The sequence below is a fragment of the Desmodus rotundus genome, chromosome 10 (assembly GCF_022682495.2).
Source record: "Desmodus rotundus isolate HL8 chromosome 10, HLdesRot8A.1, whole genome shotgun sequence".
Taxonomy (NCBI): domain Eukaryota; kingdom Metazoa; phylum Chordata; class Mammalia; order Chiroptera; family Phyllostomidae; genus Desmodus; species Desmodus rotundus.
In genome coordinates this window covers 69114557-69137164 of record NC_071396.1, presented here as the reverse complement: position 1 = coordinate 69137164, position 22608 = coordinate 69114557, and the positions used below count along the sequence as shown (strand labels likewise).

At 41.1% G+C, this 22608-nt stretch overlaps 1 protein-coding gene across 1 annotated transcript in view; it reads right to left on the bottom strand.

Moving 5' to 3' along the window:
• Positions 1 to 22608, bottom strand: part of L3MBTL4 (L3MBTL histone methyl-lysine binding protein 4) — a 413756-nt gene that overhangs the window by 165150 nt on the left and 225998 nt on the right. Inside the window, exon 14 of the mRNA XM_053913420.2 lies at positions 1003 to 1105. Coding sequence (XP_053769395.1) covers positions 1003 to 1105 — 103 coding nt within the window. The remainder of the gene's footprint in view (positions 1 to 1002; positions 1106 to 22608) is intronic.

Here is a 22608-nt window from a genome sequence, read left to right as displayed (position 1 = left end):
CTTCAGTTTATGTCTTTTTATGGGTACTATATTATATTCTTCTCCTTTAAGTGTTCATATCAATATTATATTTACGTATGTAACATTCATGTATGTTATTTGGGAGTGCTTACCATTATTTCTTACAATAATACTTGTTTTGATTTGTTCAGAACTGTTTCAAGCATAGGTTTCCAGAACTGCAACCACCTGAAAAAACTAGAACTTCTATTTGGATCTCTTTTATTGAAACAAATGTTTTCTTGCTTCACATATTATATGATTTATTCTTTTTTTTCTTTATACTTTCCTATGTTTTTTAAAAAAATTGTTTATTGGACATGTCTGATGACAATTCGGCCCAGTTTTAATTGAAATAGTCTGCAACTAGATCATCAATATAAATAATTCACCTATCCATTATTTTACCAGTTGACTGGGACAGAAAAAGCTTATATACATTTATTTGTACTTATTTTTCATTATAAGCACTATCCTTCCCATACTGATACCAAATATTTAAAGAACAGGTATATTTTGTGATATAACTTCACAAGCATTATTTTCTATTCTATCCAAGATTTATCTCATCTCCAAATGAGTAAGAAATGCAGGAAAAGAAATAGGGACAGAGAGAAAACAAGAGGGGAAAAGGTAAAGAGGTCCTGGAACTTCTCTAAAGAAAGTAAGACTCGGAAGCTGTGTGGAGAAAATTCAGGGCTGGGGTGGACCCTAGAGTGGCAAGTATATCCGAAGGAGGGTGTGCGTGAGAAATGGTTACAGAGCAGGGGTGCTGGGACGTGACGTGGGTCTGGGCAAGGCCTTCACGTCCAAAAAGGCTCCGGGAAGGCAGAGGTGGGCAGACGGGGGGAAATGTCAAGGAAGGACTTTAGGAACAGAGAAGGCAGTACGACAGGGAGATGTCTGGCTCCAAGCGCATCATTTATGATGCCGCCTATCGCTGCTAATTCGCATAATGGTTTAATTTATCCCTGAAATAATTTAAAGAAGAAAAAATTTTACCTGTGATGTCCTGAATACCTTGGACCACGGATATGGCCTATTCCTCGGCACCCTGGAGTAGGACAAACAGCTTGACCTGGAAGGGTTTTCACATCATTTGCTCCTTCAGGAAGTAAAAGAACACAACCTTGAAAACACCCTTCGTAAAGAAGAACTGGAAAGACTAAAATATGTAAATGACACTCATCAAGACTTTACAAATTAAAAACAAATTATTACCAAAAACACTTACTGGGTACTTGTGACATTTTATAATATGATTTAGCAGAAAATATCATTGCTATAATAGGTAACACTAACAGCAGCTAATATAAGGGGCAGAGCAAATTAAATTGGCACTGCAGAAATTAAAAAAAAAAAAGATACGAGAAGATTCACTTAATCTCTTTCAGAGAATAATACTGGCAAAAGCAAGACAGCCATGAGGTGAGAACGCAAGGGGGTGAAGTCCGGTTTGCCATACTCCCATTCAGCCCCAAGGCTGCCCCGTGTGCTGAACAGAATCTGGGCTACGAAAGGGGCGTGCCAAAGACAGCAAGCACGACCCTGCCCGAGCTTCCTTAATCGGCTAGCTGAAGTCAGAACTGCCTGACCCACACACCACACCACACCACACCACTATACTACACTATATATAACCACTTCAGGCCAGAGATGCATTCTGTGAAGCACAGGAGGCAATCCATGTCTGAAGGATTTCAATTTAATCCCCTTTGCTCTGTTATGTGATTTTCCTCAGTCTGCTCCCCCGCTCTTTCCCCTCTCCCCAACATAGATATGAGCGCCTAGAATGTTCTATCCCCTACTGTCATGCCATCTGGGCCTTATTTCCCTGACAACCCCACACTTTCCTTCTCTCTCCCCAGCTCTCCTGCTTTCATTTCCTGTGCAAGCTCCCTATTTCCTTGTCCTCATTTCAATATTTTCTCCATTATCTAGCTCTAACTTTATCTGGCTGTGAGTGGAAAAGAGTACATTCTGCAGCTTTCTTTAGGAGAAAATGTTCATTTTCTCACACTCCATGTGTCTCAGAATTGGCAGGGAAGTCAGTGCCCTCTTTTCTTCCCAGCACCTCTTAGAGACTACATTTCTTTCACATTCTTTACTACCCCTGGTTCTGAGGCTTGACACTGGGGGCTCCCTCATCACTGGCCCTCTCATTGCTGGCACCCGTCTTCCTCTGTCACCACATGACTCAGAAAAGACTGCCGCCCCCACCCACTGTGTTCTGCTCTGTCCCAGCTCCAGCAGTCACCCAACGCACCCTAATACCCACAGTTGTACCATCCAGTATGCTGCCCTCACACATCATTAACCAACTTATTTCCAGTGGTTCCTTCCCGGAACCCATGTTGGCACACACACGAAGAAAACCCTCTGGTCCTGTCACCACCAACACGACACCGCTTCTGAAACCACTAAGCAAAGAGCCAGTTGACTACGAAGGCCTATCCTTCCAAATTGCTTGCTCAGGTATCCCGCCCAACTCCTAACGATGCTTTCAACATCACTGGAATTCCCAGGCCACTAATTTCCCTTCTTTTCTTGCCATCAGTCATCAGTCCCCCCTTCTCTTGACTTAGAGCCTATCAACCAGTCTTAGAGTCTATCAACCGGTATTTGACTGTTGCATATGAATTTCCTTTCCTCTCCGACCTTCTATCAAAAGTGGCCGTGGCAAAAACAGAATGCAACCATGGAACAAATGGACCACACTCCTGCTCTGGGTTTTGTGTAGCTAAGTTCTTCTAGGAAAAAACTAAACACCGCAGATTGTTACCAAAACTACTTGCTGTCTTCAATATCACCTGAGCTCCTCTACACTCTTCCAAACCTCCCACCAACTTCCACCACTTGGCTCCAAGTAGCTGAGCTTGCATGCTACTGCATTAAGAAAACAAGAGCTCACTCACCTGTGCAACACCATTTCCCTCCTTCCTTCCCACCACAATGCAGGGAGAATCCTCCCCTCTCAAAGTGACCCCCTTACCATTTATGTTTGGGTCTCAGCCACCTCATTCTCCAGGATCTTTAGGCAACCAAATATTCTAATTACTTCTGGACTTTTGAATCCTTTCTACCAACATTTGAACATACTTCAGTTTCCCCCATTATAAAAAGAAACAAAGACAAAACAAAACAGAGGACAAAAGCTTAAAATTAGACTTGGAACCTACATTTCCCTTTACTGCTGTTCACTCTTTTTCCTTTCATAGCCAAACTTCGCAAAGAGGTTGTCTCTGTTTCCTCACACCTCACGTCTCAAACCACATCAATCTATCTTCTGAGGTCAGTAAGGACCTTATGCATTATGCCCAACATGCGCTGCTGAGTGTGCGTCACACTCAGTGTCTTGGTACTCTTAGTCACCATCTCCTTTTGAATTGTTATTGTCCACCAGCTTTGGTGACATCACACTCTGATAATTTCCCTTTGCCCGCTTTTCCTCCTCTACTTAACCTTAAAATGTCGGAGAGCCCACATTTTGTTCTTGGCTGTCCATTTCGACACGCCATTTACCAACTGCATGCTACAGATGTGCACAGGCTCTAGCCTAGACATTCCTTCTGTTCCAGACCCCACGCTTCCAACTCCATTCATTCAACTCCAATATACACGTCCACGGGGCTCTCTTCAAGGCTTTTCAAACTCAACATGTTCAAAACTGAAGTCATCATCTTGCCCCCAACTTTCTTATCCTCTAGAGCTGCTCATCCCAATACATCACATCACAATCCATTCCAAAACCAGGAAGTAATCCTTTACATCTCCTCTCTCTCATTTCACTCTGCATCCATTTCTAATCAATTCACAATCTCTTAAATATTACTCTAACCTGACAATTTATCTTCATCACATTCTCCCTCTTGCAACCAGAATGACATTTTCCAAACACAAATCTAACCGTATCATTTCCCTTTCCGCACCTTGCAATAACTTCTCACTGTTTTAACTAAGTCCAAAGTCCTCAGCCGGGCCCACCTGATCTGACTCCTGTGTGCCTCTTCAGATACATCTCACTTGACTTTCCCCCACACAAAACAGTCTGCATCCAAACTGCTCGTTCCTTGTTCCTTGAACCTACCAGGTTCTTCTACAATGTAGGGCATCTGCATGTTGGGATGAGCTTCCTGTTTCCGGGCCTGGAAAACTTCTATTTATTTTCAGGTGGTAGCTTATACTTCACTTCCTCAGGCTACCTTCCAAGAGTACGTGAGGTTCCTGTTTTATATAACATTTACCCTACTACAAATTAAATGATTACTTATTTAATGTTATCCATCTTATTAGATTGCAAACTGCAAGCCTGTTTGTATTTCATTATTGTGTCACTGGTACCTAGTCTGACACGTAGTTGGTGCTCAAGAAATGCTTCCTGAGTAAATGGATGGGTACTCTCCAGTCCTTACCTCAAGATGGTCTTGGTTACGGAAAGAGTCTTACATACAAACCAGAAATTGGCCTCGCAGTGTGACTTTGCTGCACAAAAACGCTGACTGAAGCGGGGTCTCAATGCGTGGTGATATTAGAATAAATACTTATACTTCAAATATGATTTTATTAAATTTACAGAAAAGAAAGAAAGCATGTCTTACACACTGATGCTCCCACACCTTCACAAGACACCTTGAGGGATCAATAGAAGTAAGAACCGCCCAACTCAAAGATGGCTTTTGGAAACAGCTCTAAAAATAAAACCATTTTTAAATAAATCCAAGGGACTGATGTTTAAAAATTGTAAATGAGTCCCTAACTAAGAACTAAATAAAAGGATCTATGAGGGAAAAAAGGGATATAAAGAGACTTTTTCAAACAGCACCTCACAATACACTACCGAGACCAGCATCACAAAGGCCTGGGTATTCACCCTGAACAAGCCGACAAGCATTTTCCATTCGACGGGCCAGATGTCACGCTGTGCGCACAATATTCCGGTAAATTCTCAATGAATGCTACTTAGAATGGTTTTCAGGACTACTGTAATGTACTTGATTAAATTAAAGTTGAAAGTGGTCTTTTAAATATTTATCCAGAGCCCTGCTGGGTGTCATAATTCTCTCCCTGTTAGATCTACAAGGAGAGGCATGACCTCAGCTATTGGGAGAATTATTCCATTAAGAATTTTAGCAAGGTGCATGATGAAAGAGCCAAATATAACATGCAGTAGAGATGCACGGACTCTAACCATTTCCTGGGTAAATTCCGTATGATGTTTGCTGCGTTAACTCAATGGGGAAGGAGACAGAGAGCCAGCTGTGGGGAAAGAAACCTGTCAGTTGTGCAGGCCTTCATATTAGTGCCTCTAGGATAAAGGGAACCTAGGATAAAATTAATTTCTATCACAGGTCCCCAGAAAATAACTGCATTTTCGCTACGAAAATCTTACTTGTAACTTGGATATTGAGGGAATTAGGTATCTAGAAAAAAATGTTCTCAGCTTGAAATCAATTCTTCAGAGCGAATGTCTCTGACCGTATTACCCTTTCCTGCCTTCTTTTTACCATCTTATTGGAAGTTATTTTTCTAGTTTATCTGAGCATCACCTGCTTCCCTTCACTAATCTATTTACACTGCATCCCTAGCGCCTACCACAGCAGCAACTGGCACCTATGAGATATGGAATAATTATGTTCTAAGAATAAATAAAGAATCATAAAGACAATAACAATTAACACCTGTGGGCTTATTTATTATTTTGATATAACCTGACCAGAATTCTGTGAGATAATTACTATTTGATTCTCATTTCAGAGCTTAGCATATCTAAAATCAATCTGGTTTTCTATTCCTAAATAGCTACTTGCTAAATCAAGCAGCATGAATAACTTCTAATTTATTCCAAGTCTTCTACAACAATTTCACTCAAGCAGGAGTTAGTCTAATTGCAGAGTTCTTAGCGCAAGGACAACAAGGAAATGGAAAGCATCCTTGTAAACTGGCAGTGCTCTGGATGACGAGCAATGCTGCACACTAACCTGACACTAGCAGGAAGGCCTCGTGGGTCCCCCCGCACATGGAACTACGTGGTGGCCATAAGCAGCCAGGACAGACACCGCAGCTGCCCACCCGACGTCCCTGCCTTCTTGCTGACTGAACCCTGGTTTGGTTTAGGGCAGCGATGCGCCTTGCTGAAAATGTTGGCTTTGGCAGCCTCTCTCGCATCCAGACATGGTCATTTAACACTGTCTTGGGCAATAAGACCTCAGGGAAAGGCAAAGCTTTTCTTGCCTATTAAAGGGTAAAGATAACACTGGTGCTGCTTTGCCCATTTCCTCCTTCTCTGACCTTTCCAGACGCAGAAGGAAGAGTTCACGAGGTGACAGGCACAAGTACGACAGCCGAAGTGCTGAAGAAAGCAGAAAACAAAGGAAGGCGAAGCCTGGATCCAAGACATGCGGGGGGACCTACTACATCAGTGTCTGTCACGGAGGAAAAACAACCCTCTTTTTGATTAAGCCATTGTAAACAGACTTTTGTGTTAGTTAGAGCTAAAAAAAAAATCCCTAGGATAAGACAGCAGTTTTATTTTGTTTCTTCTTTTGTGAAATCAAGTAATTGTTCTAAAACAAAAAACTAGAATTGCATACAGGTATCAGACCTATTGTCATGTAAAGATGATGTAAGATATCAAGGGCAAATCAAGAAATAAAAGAGACTGCACTCATTTCCAGGAAATGAGAAAGAGAAGTGTCCTTTATTTCAAAATGGCCCAAACCGGCAACCATGAGTGATGTGAGTGGAAAGGCTCATTATCCCACCCAGAATGTGTTAGACATTGAGATTGTCACCTTCCTTCTGAGTAGAAAAAGCAGTTTCCCCTAGAATTGTTATTCTTCTTGGTATAGGGCTGGCCCAGAGCAGAACGACAGTGCTGACACTGATGGAAGCAAACTGAGATACATGTATGTGAGCTCCAGACTGACGCTGGCCAGCATCGGAAAATAAGGATGAAGCAGCAGCATTCTCACCCTCGTCTCAATACTATCCACCCACTGCTGAAAAAGCATGAAGTTCACCCTGATTCTTTTATAGAGAAATGATATTAGCATTGGGTGATAATATCCACTAGAGGATACAACAGAAAAATGGAACAGATTTAAATACCACTGATAAGAGACAAATTAAAATACTTTATTATTATTATTGACATATAAATAACCACAGTTATTAATTCATTTAAAGAGATATTAGGTGCCTGTTACATGCCAGACTGTAGTCTCGGCGCTAGGGTGTGAAAGGAGGCCGAGAAGGAGCAGCGGGGGAGGAAGAGGAAAGCCAGGAGAAGGCATCCTTCACAGCAGAGTCACATGAAGACAGGGAGTTAGTGCCGTGGGCGTGGCAGCGTGCTGAGCTGCGGTAACTGGAACAGGATCCTGGAATAGCCATGAACAGGCCCAACTGAAGTTCAAGGAGAATGAGAGGAAAGAGCGAAAAGTGATAGTTCACACTGTTTTTAAGGAGTTTTTGTATAAAAGGTGGTATAAGTGGGTTTGTGGTCAACTATTTTGATTATTGTTTTTGTTTGAGTGATGATGGGAATGTTTCAGTAGGAGGAAAATTTGATAGTGTGGAGAGAGAGGGTGGCCACAAAAGGACAGGCTGGTGGCCAGTGAAGACTGACGTCTGACAGAGGGGGCGCTCTCACCAGTTTCAGCGGCAGGGGAGGCAAAGCACATGTGACAGAGCGGGTGTGCTGGTAGCCCGGCGCAGGGGGCGGGGGGGGATGACCAGTTTCTCCCCTGAGAACTTTTATTTTCTCAGCAAAATAGGCAGTAAAATCATTGGCTAAGGCTAAGAATGGAGCAAGGGAGCAAAAAATATTAAATCTCGAAATTAAATAATAAACTTCATATACGCACATGTTCTCATTTCAAATAATTAAGGCTTCGCTATCTTTTCTTAGATTGGAAACTTTCAGATTAGTATCCTGTTTTCCTTTCCACCCCATACTTACGATATTTGTTAAGATTTAATGAAATAATTACCCTTGAATGTTGGAGAATGCAAATAATAAGCATATCTTTCAAATTAAAATTATAGGTTACTCACACTAATTCTCCACCTTCTAATAAACTAGGGACAATAAATACCCATTGTGATATAACAATGAGTTTCTCAAAAATAAGAAGAAAACAGTGTAACTAAACACCATGGCTGCTTGTACTAGGTTTCAGGCTGTCAGATTTCATGGAATCTAAATAAAAGAGAACAGTAATTTTCTGAAATGGAAATGCCAAAGAACTTTTAAAAGGTTACTAAAAATGAGAATGTTATACTTACTTGATGATACAGAAAAACCATTAAAATATAACAATGGCAATATTACAGAGGGAGATAAATTAACCATCCACCTAACGCAGGAAAACACTTAGAAATGTGCTAGAGCCCAAAGGACCAGTGGATATAAAAACGATACTAATGCTACCAAACAGAAACGGTATCGTTGTAAGAAAAGAGTGCAAAAGCAACGCACAGTCTTCTAAAAGTCTTTTCCACAGATCTGACAGATCTTCTGAGCAGGGATGATAAAAAGTGAAACATGGTATATTGGGCTTTGCTCAGAATTTAAAAAAAGACAGCAGAGCAGCTGGCAAAGATTTTCTTAGCAAATATGATAAAATGCATTTATCATATGTTGCACTTTAAATAGAGAAAGAATAATATGATGGGTAATTGGATAACTACGCAAGGATCCCAGAAAACGAGAATCTCGTGAGTAATAGGGATACAGTATCAGGGAGAGGAAAGGCTGGCTGCTAACTGGAATGATTTGACCTGAGGTATCTGGACGAACATCTTAGATCTGGCTGCATAAGCCTCTGTAGGGATTAGGGACCAAACAGCGAGGAATGTGTGGATGGTGTAAACTGATGTATGGCTGTAATGACATTAAAGCAGAAAGGAAGAAATACAGAGTTAGAGATCTCTCTCATTCACACATGTCACACTAGCATTTTAAAGTAAGGAATTTAAACCATCGATTATACCAAAACTACTTAAATACACCAAAGTAGACTTTTTATATTACTAAATAGCATAGGCTTTCATATACTGTCAAACTTATTTGGTAACCTAGTTTTTAAACTTCGAAAAAATCAGAAAAATGACACTCTTGAGTTATGGCAGGAAAAACCTGGGAGTGGTCCACACAGATAATGTAGAAGCACAGAATTTTAAGAGTAGAAAAAACTTTAGGGATTATTGGCTCACAAAAAAATTTTTTTTATTTACATGTAACTAAACTAAATAGAATTGAACCTATATCTGACTGATAGCTTTATTGTGAGGGACCCTATTTCATTTTTTTTCATTATTTTTAAGAAAGAAATAAAAACATGTACTTTCTTCTAAACTTTAACTTTTATACAATGCTATCTCAAAGATTATTAAAAACTACCATTACTTTCTTTTGCTCGGAACCTCCTTTAGCTTGTATTTTGTATGAAATTAGCTTTAAAAAATGACTAATTTTGCACAGGGTTTATGTAAATGGAAAATTTCCATCTAATCTAAATGAAAATGCTGCAAAACAACCACTCTGTCCTTTTCAATCATTCTCTCTTTCTCCCTCCCTCTCTCCTCCACTGGAGCTCCTTGCCTCACTCCCTCCTCCTGCTTCACGTCAGGCAACATGATACTAACTAGAAGCAAAAGCAATGGTAACTCAGACCTTCCTTATTCCTAGGATTTTTCTTATTCATATCAAGGAAGAAAAGGGACAGGCCTAATACTGTAAGTATATCTGGCCACTCATGAATTCTTTTCGAGGTTCCCCAATCCCTGAACTGTTTTTTTGTTAAAAGTTCCATTTTCATTGAAACTTTTAATGAAATTGTCACCTTTAATTTGCTGACTAAAAAATCAAATTAGTTGCTGACAGAGATGTCATCTGTTCTCATATCTATATCTATATCTATATATCTATATCTTATCTCTCTCTATATATGTAAGTATAAAAATTATGTAGAAGAATTAAACACACTCTATAATCAAGATTCCAAATTGGGACGGATGATAATAACATCTTTCCAATAACCTGCAAATTACATCTAAAGCAGAAATTATGACATTCACAATCCCTCTTCAAATTAGTCTGGACCTAATATAGCCACATTAAGAATTTTCATGACCAATAAGCTTTCGGCCATTCTTAACAGAAAATGTTGACAGTTGCTTGAGAAGCTCATGTATGTATGTATATATGTATGTGTATGTACATATGTGTGTGTGCAGCGTGGGTCAAAAGTAGGTTTCTAGCTCTGAGTACATGGAACACCGGGTTTATTCTTATATTATGATTTATTAAATATTGTATTATTTTCCATGCAAACAACTATGAACCTACTTTTGCCCCTACCCTATATGTAAAATTAATAATTACATTTCTCCCTGTGGCTTCTACTCTACAACTAATGGCATTCCATATTGAATGATGTGTGAATAGTTTTGTCAGAATTGCAATGTTTCCGATAGGAAGAAAATCCTTCACCCTGATGTCTACAAGTGTTTGGATGAAATGAAAGGAGCAGCTCACCTTCTCTCCCAGACCCGGGCACTAGTTTCTTCACTGGCGACTTTGAATTAGTCTGAATTGTAGACTTTACAGAGAAAGACAAACCCTTACTGAGTGCATTAGTACTGCCCTAGACGGAGTTCCATGCGAGGAGATGCCACAGACTTGGCCTCCTACAGGCTGCCTGATTACAGATATAAAGGTACTCCATTCAGAGAAAGCTGCCATCATAGGGTCTGACCATCCAAATTCTAACTTTTCTATGGCTGTGTGACAGCAAGGGCTGCATGGACCCCAGCGACTGCCATTTCAGTCCAATTTAAAGCTTCAGGACAACAACAGACCAGGCTCTGAAAGGCCAGAGGCCAAGGACACAGCAGGACCAGGAGGGCCTGCAAGTCTGCTAGAGGAAGGTGAGAGGTCCCATGACTGGTATACAAGGCAGGAAGGGCTCAAAGATGTTTAAAGTATGTAAATTTTCAGGTCCTACAAAATCAGAATTCTGGAGGTAAGCTTGTGAACCTTATTTCTTAAGTGTTCCCCTTCCAGGTTGGGAACCACTGATCTAATCCGTCCACTTACTTTTGCAAATAAGGACATAAATTTTAGAAGGTTAAATAATCTGTGTCAGATCATATATCATATTTCAGTGGTTAGAACAAGAACTCAAGGTTCCTAACTTGCAGATCTGTGTCTGCTATGCTGCCCAATAAGCAATTGCTGTAGCAGGAAACGTTTATGTGCACAAACTGTCTTAATCAACTATACCCAGCTCTAAAAGATAGCAAGGGTAGCCATGAATGTCAAGGTAGACAAATACATACAATGAGCAGAATAAAGTCTGGATGGTCCACCACACTACTGAGCAATGGACATGGTAAGGAGTATGCACAGGTAGTCAAAGACCACCACTTCCCAGCCCTCGCACGCACCTCCCAATGGGAGCAGATCCCTGAGCTTGCAATGGTCCTAGTATTTCAAATGTGATATAATTTTCATACAGCACGATCCTCAACTTGCCAGTAACCTCACCTAATGTTGAACATGTGTTGACACTTTAGTTCAATGATGTTGGACAACCTCCTGTGCTGGGTTTATTGGAATACAGTTTTCAGAAATTGTGACTAAGCATATTTTTTGCCTTACTTGCTGAATTTAGAGCTAACCCTGGAATAAGATGTTACTCCACTATTGCTGAATTTTCCCTGGCTGCCTGGCATTGTATAAAATTTGTTTAGAGATATTACGTAAAAAGTTTCCTCTCCAAGTTAATGACTTCCATTACAAAATAAGTCCACTGGTGTGAAAAAAGGAGGATGACTTCAAAGGAAATGATGGAGGATGTTCTTGCAATCTAAGAAATACAAGCTGCACATAACAGAATAAAAACTTGCTTTTTGCCAATGCCATGTTGTTTATTTATTTATTTTTATAATTTTTTAAACATTTTTTGATTAGAGAGAGACAGAACCATCAACCTCCGGCTCCACCCGCTCATGCGCACATTGGCTGCTTCTTGCCCATGTCCTGACTGGGAGTCAAACCGCGACCTTGGCACACTGGGATGACGCTCTAACCAAATGAGCTACCTGTTTAGGGTAATGCCATGCTGTTTTCATTGTTACTGCTCTGTAGCATAATTTGAATTCAGGGAAGATGGATGGACCTTGAGAATATCATGCTAAGTGAAATAAGTGAGATGGAAAAAGAACCAAATGATTTTTCATTCATATGTGGGATATAAAACTGAAAGCATTAATAAGCAAACAAGACAAACAAAAACTCATAGACAAAGATAACAGTCTGGTGGTTGCCAGAAGGAAAAAGTGGTTGGGAGGGGTCGTAAAGAGTAAAGGACCTAAAATCCATGGTAACAGAAGGAGACTTGACTTTGCGTATTAAATACCCAGTGCAATATACAGATGATGTGTTATGGAATTCTACACTTTAAACCTATGTAACTTCATTAACCAATGTCACCAGATGAATTTTTTAAAAAGAATAAAACTTATAAAAACTGCATTTCTTTTACTCTGCTTTACAATTTCTTAGGCCATAAAATCTTTAATGGTCAGGGAAGTAGGCAAGTGAGGAAGCACTCTTCTGGTCAAAACGGCGGCACAGGTAAACGCAGCTCCCCTCCTTGCACAACCACATCACAATTACGACTAAACTACAGAGCAACTATCATTCAGAATGATCAGAAATCGAGTTGAATGGAAGTCTGACGACTACAGAATTGAAGAAACCACATCCATTCAGACTGGTAGGAGGGGCGGAGATGTGGACCAGGCTGGTCCCATATCCACGTGTGGTGGATAAAAATTTGGGAGGGGTATCTCGGGAGTGAGGAGTCCCAGATATATACTAGGCCCCACCCCCAGCCCAGGATTCCAGGAAGATAAGTCACCATAACTTCTGGCTGCAAAACGAGCTGGGATTGAGTTGGTAGAAGAAACTTCTGGAGTCCAAAGCAGTTCCTCTTAAAGAGCCCATACACAGATTTACTAAGACTAACTCCCTCTGAGCTCCAGCACCAGGGTAGCAGCTTGAAAGGTACCAGTGGCAAACAGGGAGGAACTGAAGTATCTGCCATCAAGACAAGAGCTGGGGGGACAGCTTTCTCCCAGACAGAAAGGCAGGGAGAGGCCATTGCCCCTTTTCTGAATCCTCCCCCAAAAGAGTCACAGAGACAGCAGGTGAGACTCCATCAACCTGGCTAACACTGTTAGGCACCCCCTGGAGATCCCCTGAGACTCTGGCCTACCCAACTTATTGGCCCGCCCAAGCTGTTAACTGTGACTTTTCCATATGAATGGCTGGTCTTGGCTCATGTTCCCAACTAAGTCCTCTCAAACAAGCAACAGCCAGCCTCAGCAAGCCCCCAACCCTCATACCTCTTGCTAAGAGGTCCCAGGCCTGGCACTAGCAGCAGCCAGCCTACATTCACAGCTTGGCTTTGCCTGGGAATCTCCAAGCCGAGCACCAGTAGCAACCATCTCAGCTTACTTTTATAGCTCAGGCAGGGTGGCCCCAGGCAGAACATGGATTGGGGCTGACCTTGGACTACACCACCTGGGAAGCCCCCACTACAGACCACATCAAAGAACCACCATTCTGCTCCTGCACAGCTGATCCTCCACGGAGAGCAGAGGTTGGCGGTCAGTGGTTACAGCCAATCCTTGCAGCTAACTGGCTTCTCATTGATCTCCCAATAGCAATCAAGGCTCAAATACGAGAGGATGGTATACTCAGTTCACACGAAGGGCACACTTTGTGTACCCTGCCCTGTTTGGGTGATAGGGGAGGCTGTGCCACTGGACCCTATAGGACACCCACTACATTAGGCCACACTACCAAGAGAGGGAGTCATAGCAGCTCTACCTAATACACAGAAACAAACAGGGAGGCTGCCAAAATGAGGAGACAGAGAAACATGGCCCAAATGAAAAAATAGATCAAAACTCCAGAAAAAGAACTAAACAAAATGGAAATAAGTAATCTATCAGATGTAGAGTTCAAAACACTGGTTATAAGGATGCTTAAGGAACTTAGTAGGACTTCAACACAATAAAAAAGACCCAGTCAGAAATTCAGGATACAATAATTGAAATAAAGAACAATTTACAGGGAAACAACAGTAGAGTGGATGAAGCCAAGAATCAAATCAATGATTTGGAACATAAGGAAGCAAAGAAACAACCAATCAGGACAAAAAGAAAAAAGAATCCAAAAAAACAAGGATAGTGTAAGCAGCCTCTGGGACAACTTCAAGAGGTCCAATATTTGCATCCTGGTGGTGGCAGAAAGAAAAAAGAGAGTAAGAAATTCAAAATCTGTTTAAAAAAATAATGAAAGAAAACTTCTTTAATTTGGTGAAGGAAATAGACATGCAAGTCCAGGGGGCACAGAGAGTCCCAAACAAGATGGACGCAAAGAGGCCCACTCCAAGACATCATAATTCAAATGCCAAAGATTAAGAAAGAATCTTAAAATCAGCAAGTGAAAAGCAGTTAGTTACCTACAGGGGAGTACCCAAAAGACTGTCAGCTGATTTCTCAAAAGAAACTTTACAGGTGAGAAGGGATCTGCAAGAAATATTCAAAGCCATGGAAAGCAAGGACACATAGCTAAGATTGCCCTACCCAGCAAAGCTATCATTTAGACTCAAAGGGCAGATAAAGAGCTTTTCGGGCAAGAAAAAACTAAAGTTCATCATCACCAAACCATTATTATATGAAATGTTAAAGGGACTTACTTTAAAAAAGATCAAAACTATGAACAATAAAATGGCAAAAAATATAATCTTATCAACAATTGGATATAAAAAACAAACTAAACAAACATGAAGAACAGAGATAGAATCATGGATACAAAGAGCACTTTGATGGTTGTCAGATGGGATAGGGGTGTGGGGGAATGGGTGAAGAGGTGAGAGGGTTAAGAAGTACAAAGAGGTAGTTACAGAATAGCCACAGGGATGTAAAGTACAGTACAGGAAATGGAGTAGCCAAAGAACTTGCACACATGACCCACGGAGTTGAACAACGGTGTGGGGATTGTCTGAGGGAGTTGGGGGTGCTGGGTAGAGGGTGGGCAAAGGGGGAAAATTGGGACAACTGTAATGGCATAATCAATAAAATATAATTTAAAAAAGAAGCACTAAGCAGAATATAGGATTATTCAAGGGGAGTAATATCTTGAAGGGGAGGGTCAGTAATGCGGAAGGTATGCATTACTGGGATATAATGCCAGTATGGTGTGCTATCAGTACTGTGTTCTCAAACTTAATGGCTTTCAAGTATTTGATTACAGAAATAACATTACATATAGAAAATATCTGAGCAGGAACAATACAAATAAAGTTAGGAGTATTCTAAAGAATGCTCCAGGGTAGGTGAGATTCAGCAGAAGACAGTCCAGCAGCCATTCAAACATAGCAGGGAGAGGCTACTGCCTGATCAAAGTAGCTCTGACTTCGGGTCTGTGGCCTCTAGGGGGAGGAGCTCTTACATACGTCAATCTTGGGAGCAGGTCATGAAGGAAAGATCTATGGTCCCCGGTGCTGGATGCACAGGCGCAGAGAGCTGTGAGCCCAAAGACCCGTGGATGGTGTTCTGCCATCACTACAATCATAGTAATGTTATGTATTGAAGTGAAACTTACTGCTTTGCTAAAGAAAAAAAATCTAAGTTTTACTTCTTGGTTTGAAATACATAGCAAAACATGTATAAAAAGTAACATATAAGCCAAAGAGTCTTAGTTCCCAAATATGCTACAAAATTTTCAGTTCTGTAAGTTTTGCATTCACAGTGTTCATTGAATTTTGGGTTTGTGTATATTTTCAACTTATTGATTTTGAGTTGCTTAAATGTAGAGTAAAATGGAAAAAACCAATAATCTAGAAACAGCTTCTTTCAAAATACAAATATATAACGTTTATTTTACAATAAAAATATTTGATTCTACCTTCATTCCAGGGAGTCACTTAAGGATATATCTACTTGTAAAATAAAACAGACAATTATTTTCTAATCTTTCTAAAATCACGGAAGAAAAGATGAACAAAATATCTCGTAAGATACTAATATAGCTAAGCTTGTCTTTAAAGCAACAACCAAAGTGCCCTTCCCAAAATTTCATCCCCACTCTGACCCCCAAATTGTAATGAGACCTTAGTGTGAGTAGGAGAGAGAATCTTGGGACAGGAATTCCGATCTTTTCACACCGAATCCTGGTGCCTGCATGACCTCCACCACGGTCCTCCATGGAGCCTGTTCACAGGGCCCTCTCTCCCTCCAAGCTTCATCATCATAGTCACCAAATGCAGAAAGTCCCACAGGGACTTTCCAAGTCCTGGCACAGTGCTCAGTATACTCAAGATACCAAGTAAATTTTTATTCACTGACAACAGCAACACTACCCTCCGAGATGGTAAGACCCTTCCTTTCAAGTACTATTTTCAGACCCTCAGCTGATCACTCAACATTTCCATGAATCAGGCCTTGTACGTAAATGTAGGGGCAGGAGTACGATAATTGTATCTCATCCCATTCCCCTTCCCTTGAAGGTGTTACAGTCTTCGAATAAGGTTAAAACTCAGAGAAATCCTGAAAGGTCTTCTGCCCACCCCAGGATTTCCACTGGGTGACTGCACGGCCAGGTGACTCACTAAGTGGGACAGGATAAGAACCTGTTTCAGCTTTATTGTCAAACCAGTGAGTCAGTCCATGACTTTTAGAATTATGTATTTGTTTTAAAAGTCTGTAACTTTGCACAGAGCTCTATCTTCTTTAGACAGAATCTACCAGTGTCTGTAATGGGAGGACTAAGACCCACCTTACTATACTCCATCTCAACTGAGCAGTAGCAAACCAACTCATCTAGTCATGCTGGGAACATAATCTGTAAAATTGTTCTGAGCTGCCACTAGTATCTCAAAGACTCAGTTTTAGAACAAAGTAAATGAGTTCTGCTTTCTCACCTCCAAAAGGAAGAGCATACAGGACAAGCACTTTAACAAGAACCATTTAAAACAGATTAATATCATTAAGACTCTAAGTACATTTTGCAATGTATTATTTTTCCTTGAGAAGTGTATCATGTAAATCTGTAATTAGGGACGTCTAAAATAGCTAAGTTTCTTTTTAAACACAATGTGCTGTAATTGTCTATTAAGTCAATGAGTACTTAGGGACTCTTAAAACTGCTGATTGCTTGCCTGCTGTATTTTGGAAGAACAAGTACTAAGGATTCCTTATGAAATTGTCTTTAAAATAGAGTAAAATTGAAAATGTACTGTTACCTGACTAAGTTAGCAATCTTCATTATTTTCCTCAGGATGATATCGACCCGACATCATATTTACCATTCCACACCTAAGCTATAATTGCATCAACTCTTTTTTACCATCTAAGTGAATTTCCACCTTAGATGGAATAAACTTTTCTAATTCCACAGCTTCCCAAATGTTCATTAAAGAGGGCTTTATTAATTATTCATTTCTTAATGCAGATTTATGAATTTTATCTCACTTAACAGGATAAACAATGCAGCAGGCCATATGGTGTATTTACAAGTTAGTCAATTGTGTGATGAAACCAATGGGCGAAGCGCTCACTCTGTACCTTTTATCAAGTTACGTTCTCTTGCGTTTGTTTATGTGTAACAGTGAAATAAATTAGTCATGTTCTCAAGGTCTTTATTATAAAGGCTATGCATATTATTATACTTTGTATTATTATTCTACTAGTATATACTTTAATTTCATTGAATTTACTAATGCTTCATTTAATTTACTTTGTAATCAAGCATCACAGTTACTTCCAAATACAAATCAAATGGAAGTTAAAGAAAGAATAATGACAAAATTATTTAGACATGAAAGCCAGGTAGAAAATTTCCTTTAACTGCTGTCAATTTTTATTTATGAAAGTTTCCTTTGTTGGTAATGAGGAGTGTTTGGCCCATGTCTTTTCTGCTTATCTTGACTAGACTAATTCTGTAGCTACAACTCAAGAGTTCCCTCCATAAAGATCGCAGGCAAGAGCCCAATGCGGAGGTGCATGTTTTGGCATAGGTGATTAACCAACTCTTAGATAGAGAAATGAACATACAAAAAAAATATTTACTGGAAGCCAAACATTAGAGAAACGATGACAGACACAACACTCGTTGACCCTCACTCATGAAGCTTATTGTCTCATGAGGACAACTGACAAAAAGCAAGGAAACAGACAATTAAAACAATTACATATTGTGCTGTGTGCTATGGAGAAAAGGAAGTTGTGAAACGGAAATAATAGTGGTGGCTGTTTTCTGGAAAATGTGGCCAGGGAAGGCCTTTCTCAGGAGAAACCACTTGAGATGGATTGAGGTGAGAAAGAATCCTCTATTATAGGAGCATAGAGACCATTCTGGACAGAAAAGGTAACATATGCAAAGGCCCTGGGTGGAAAGAATTTGCATTCAAGAAGTTGAAAGGAGTGAAGCAGATGTGAGGTGAAAGGAAAGCATGCAGGTCAGAGGTGTGTGTGCTCACATTCTTCCCCTCTTGTTGTATCCCTCCCCCTGCCCTTTAGGATGACATAATGGTGGGGGGAGTATTTATTTTTGAATAGGGAGCCTCCAAATGAGGCTGGGGCAAGGGCCGCTATTTGCTTCCTTTGGTATACTAAGGGGTGGCCATACATCTCTAGGAAAATATCTCACATGGCAGGAGGTGATGATGTAGCAGTGGCCAATGGCCAAGTGAATGAGCCTAAGGCACAACTTACCTGGGACCCAGAAGGGACCAGCTGTTCTTCCATGCCTCAGTAAGAGGCACAGGGTCTCTGAAAGGCCTGGTAGGTAAGCAGAAGCCTGAGGTCAAGATACAAAAGCCTCTGAAATAGAAATTTGGGGACTATAGCAAACAGCCAGGACAACCCAACTTGGGAACTATCTTCAGTATGAACCCAGGGGCTCCTCCCAGGCCCAATAAGGATTCCTCTGTATGGAAGATAAGGGCCAATCAGCCTTTTCCATAAAACAGCTGTGCACCCTGTGAGCTGCTGATTATTAGAAATGATGTGCAATTACTTCAGACTCTCTGGGTACGAGGCTGTGCTGCAGTGTCACCTATATGTATTTTTTTGCCACCCTCTTCCCATCATGCCTCATGCAACTCTGCTGTTGCTGCAGAAGAGAGGGTGCCGCCTCTTTTTGGAAGCCATGACTCAGCCCTTCCACAGGCTTCTCCAAGGCTGGAACCAGCTGGGTCACCCACTTCCCCATCTAAAGAGGGGTGACAGGGAGGTGACAGGGAGGGGAGCCTTACATGAGTACAGAAGTATGTACACACTGAAGGGCTCAGGCAAATCAAGAAGGCCATTCTGACTAGGGCCTGAGATCCACCTTTGTGTCCAACGAGCTGGGCAAACAGCGTCTCCATGCCTCTGAGTGACAGGTTGGACCCGATGAGCTCGGATTCTGTCAGTTTTTATGTTCCACAAGCACATCTTTGGTGACTCCGAAGGATAAAGCACTTTTTCTAGGCTGTCTCGGACTTTGAGAATACAAACTAAATGTTCTCTCCTACATCTACTTATTTTTATTCCTAAGCTGAGAGGGCAGTTTGCTCCTCTCAAGTTGGTGATGTTGGAATCCATGGCCCAAATGGTGAGGCAGCTGCGAGGACGGAAGGGCCACCTCCTGGGGGCAGGACCACTGGAGGGCTGCGCAGCCCACTATGTCGCTCCACACCCCACCAGCTCTTGTCATTCCGTATTGGTGCCTTGTCATTTCAGAAAAAAACATTTTACACATACTCAGTGAGGACTATCAGTTACCAAGTCATGCATTCAAATTGGCATTCAATTAAAAAACCGTTTTCTGGTTTTGTTTTGTTTTGTCTCCAGCGAAAACTCCCTTATTAGAGGCATTGGGACCTGTCATATTTTTATTTTATTATTTCTATCCCTAACTGAAAACTTTAACAAACATTTCCATGTGGTCGAATATTTTATTCTTTTTGACTATGATTTCTACGTGTGTTTAAAACAGACTGAAGGAGCACCTGGGGTGAAATAAATATCCATGAATTACATGTACAAAATGTAGGAAGTTAGGAAAACAACAAACAAATTGGACAAATATTCACTGAGGGCCTACTCTGGGGAGAACACAGGCTGAGCCACCAGCTGAAGGTAGGAAGGAGTGGGCCAGCAACAACGCGAGTTCCCGTCAGCATGGGAGAGGCACTCTAGTAAGGGAAAAGGGATGAGAAGGGAAACCAATAAGCTTATCATATCATGTGAGCCCCTGAGAGCTGCCATTAAGAAACACAAAGGCAGCTAAGGAGCTAAAGAAGGGCAGGGCTGTTGTCAGTAACGGCTTCCGCAGAGAAGGCATCTCTGGGAGGGAACCTCTGAACAAGCCTTGGGAGCACGTGGTGGCCCCAGGCTCCAAGTCAAGGGAACAGCTGAAGCAGACAAGGAAGCCTGCTGGTGTACTGGAGTTAGCGCAGGGCCAGTGCCGCCAGCCGAGTGAGCGAGGACAAAAGTACAGAACCCTGTTGGGAGCTTCCAGGGGCCAGACTGCAGAGGGCTTCTGGGTAAGAGGAAGGACTTTGTAACAAACTCTGTGTTGGAAAGTTCTGGGCACAAGAGTAGCAAAAAAAAAAAAAAAAAAAAAAAGTAACGCTCACAAAACAAAGAAAAGAGGTCAAAGTATTATAGGATGATGAGAATAAAGAGAAAATTCATCTCCCCAAGGACATCGAAGTTTTGGAGACATGAATCTTGACTGCAAATGACTTCATCTTCTTGGTCCAAATGCTAGAAGGATTAGGTACAGGGGAGACACGCCCTACCCAGAGGTAGAGGGGCCCTCAGTCTACATTACGAAGAAAGGCAAAAGGAGACAAGAGGAAAGGAGCACAGCCTAAAACAGGGACAAAGGAAGGGTTAATTGTGCTTACGAGAGAAGATTCCTATTAGAACCAGTTATGTCCGTTTTATTTGACTAGTTAGCTACTGAACAATTTAGTGATTATAATTTTATTTCACTAGTGGTATATTTGCAATTGTGATATTGATATTTATAATAAGAAATATATCCCCATCCTGGCATAGAACTCCTAAAATCCTTTAATTTCCTGTGATAAGAGTAGTAAGTGTCTTTTGTTATGTTAATGACAAATGATGACTTCTGTAAAGCTCCTAAGGTTGAGGGCTGGTGTCCTGTGGAGCCAACCCTGTAACTACGGGGTTGGAACCTTATGACCCACCCCTAGACCTCCAAGGAGGGAAGAGGACCTGGAAACTGAGTGAGTTCAATGTCCAGTGGACGATGATTTAACCAAGCGCACCTATGTAATAAAGCCTCCATAAAACCCCCAAAGGACAGGGTGTGGAGAGCTACCAGGTTAGTGAATCAGAACGTGGTGTGCATGCGCCACCACGCTGGGTCCCGAACTTCACGAAGCAGAACCTCCTTTGTTCAGGACCTCGCCCTCTGTAGCTCTTCATAACTGGCTTCCTGGGTTCTGTGAGCCACTCAAGTAAATTAATTGAACCCAAAGAGGGGGTCATGGAAACCTGTGATTTATAGTCAGTTTTTCATACGCAAAGGTAACAACTTGGACTTTTGTCTCACATCTGAAGTAGGGAGAGTCTTGTGGGACTGAATGCTGCACCTGTGGATTTGATGCTATCTTCAGGGAGATAGTGTCAGAATGGAGCGGAGTTGTAGGACATTCAGGTGGTGTCAGAGAATGGCTTGGTGTGAGGAGAAAACCCACACATTGCAACTGGTACAGAATTGCCAAGACACACACAGACGTTTTTTAAAAAAGAACAGCATGGTTCTTTACTTCTTAGTTTAACAGGGCTTATAGGGCCTGATTATCCTAAGCTAGGTCAATAATTCTAAATGTTTTGACCATTCAGTATTCACGCAGAGATCAGCAACCCTTTTATGGATAGTGCAATTATAACAAGTACCTATGCAAAAACCTTACTGGTTATATAACTTTTAGGAAATAAAGTCAACTCCCAATTTTCTGGACCAATGAAGAGAAATGGTGATGTGGGAAGCAAATGTTCCTGCGCTCTTCACCCCAGCCCTACTGTTTACTGAAGGGCCTCTGTGCCTCAGACGACCAAAATCAGACATTAAGGTGTTTAATCTCACAAGCTTGCAAGTCCCAGAGGTAAAGTAATGCACAAATACTTTGGGTAAATATGCCCAAAGGCACAGAGTCAGAGCAGAATAGAAATTTAAATCCAAGTTTTTCTAACTCCAAAGTTGATCATATTCTCAAGCTTGGTTAATTTCCAGAGCAAGAGATATCGGACATCCTACTGCCCCACAGAGTAGGTAATATGTGGGTGGATAATTAATAATAAAAGAAAAAAGGAGCTCCATTTAAAGAAATTTAACATCAAATGTGACTGGGATTATAGTTTCCAAATGATGTGACTGAAAAGATTGCTGAGAAGGAATCAAGTAGAGTAGATGACCATGGCAGGCATGGTTTCTTTGGTTCTGATTTTTTATATCTTTTTTAAGGACATTCATGGACTACAAAGCATGAGAGAAAGATCTTGACA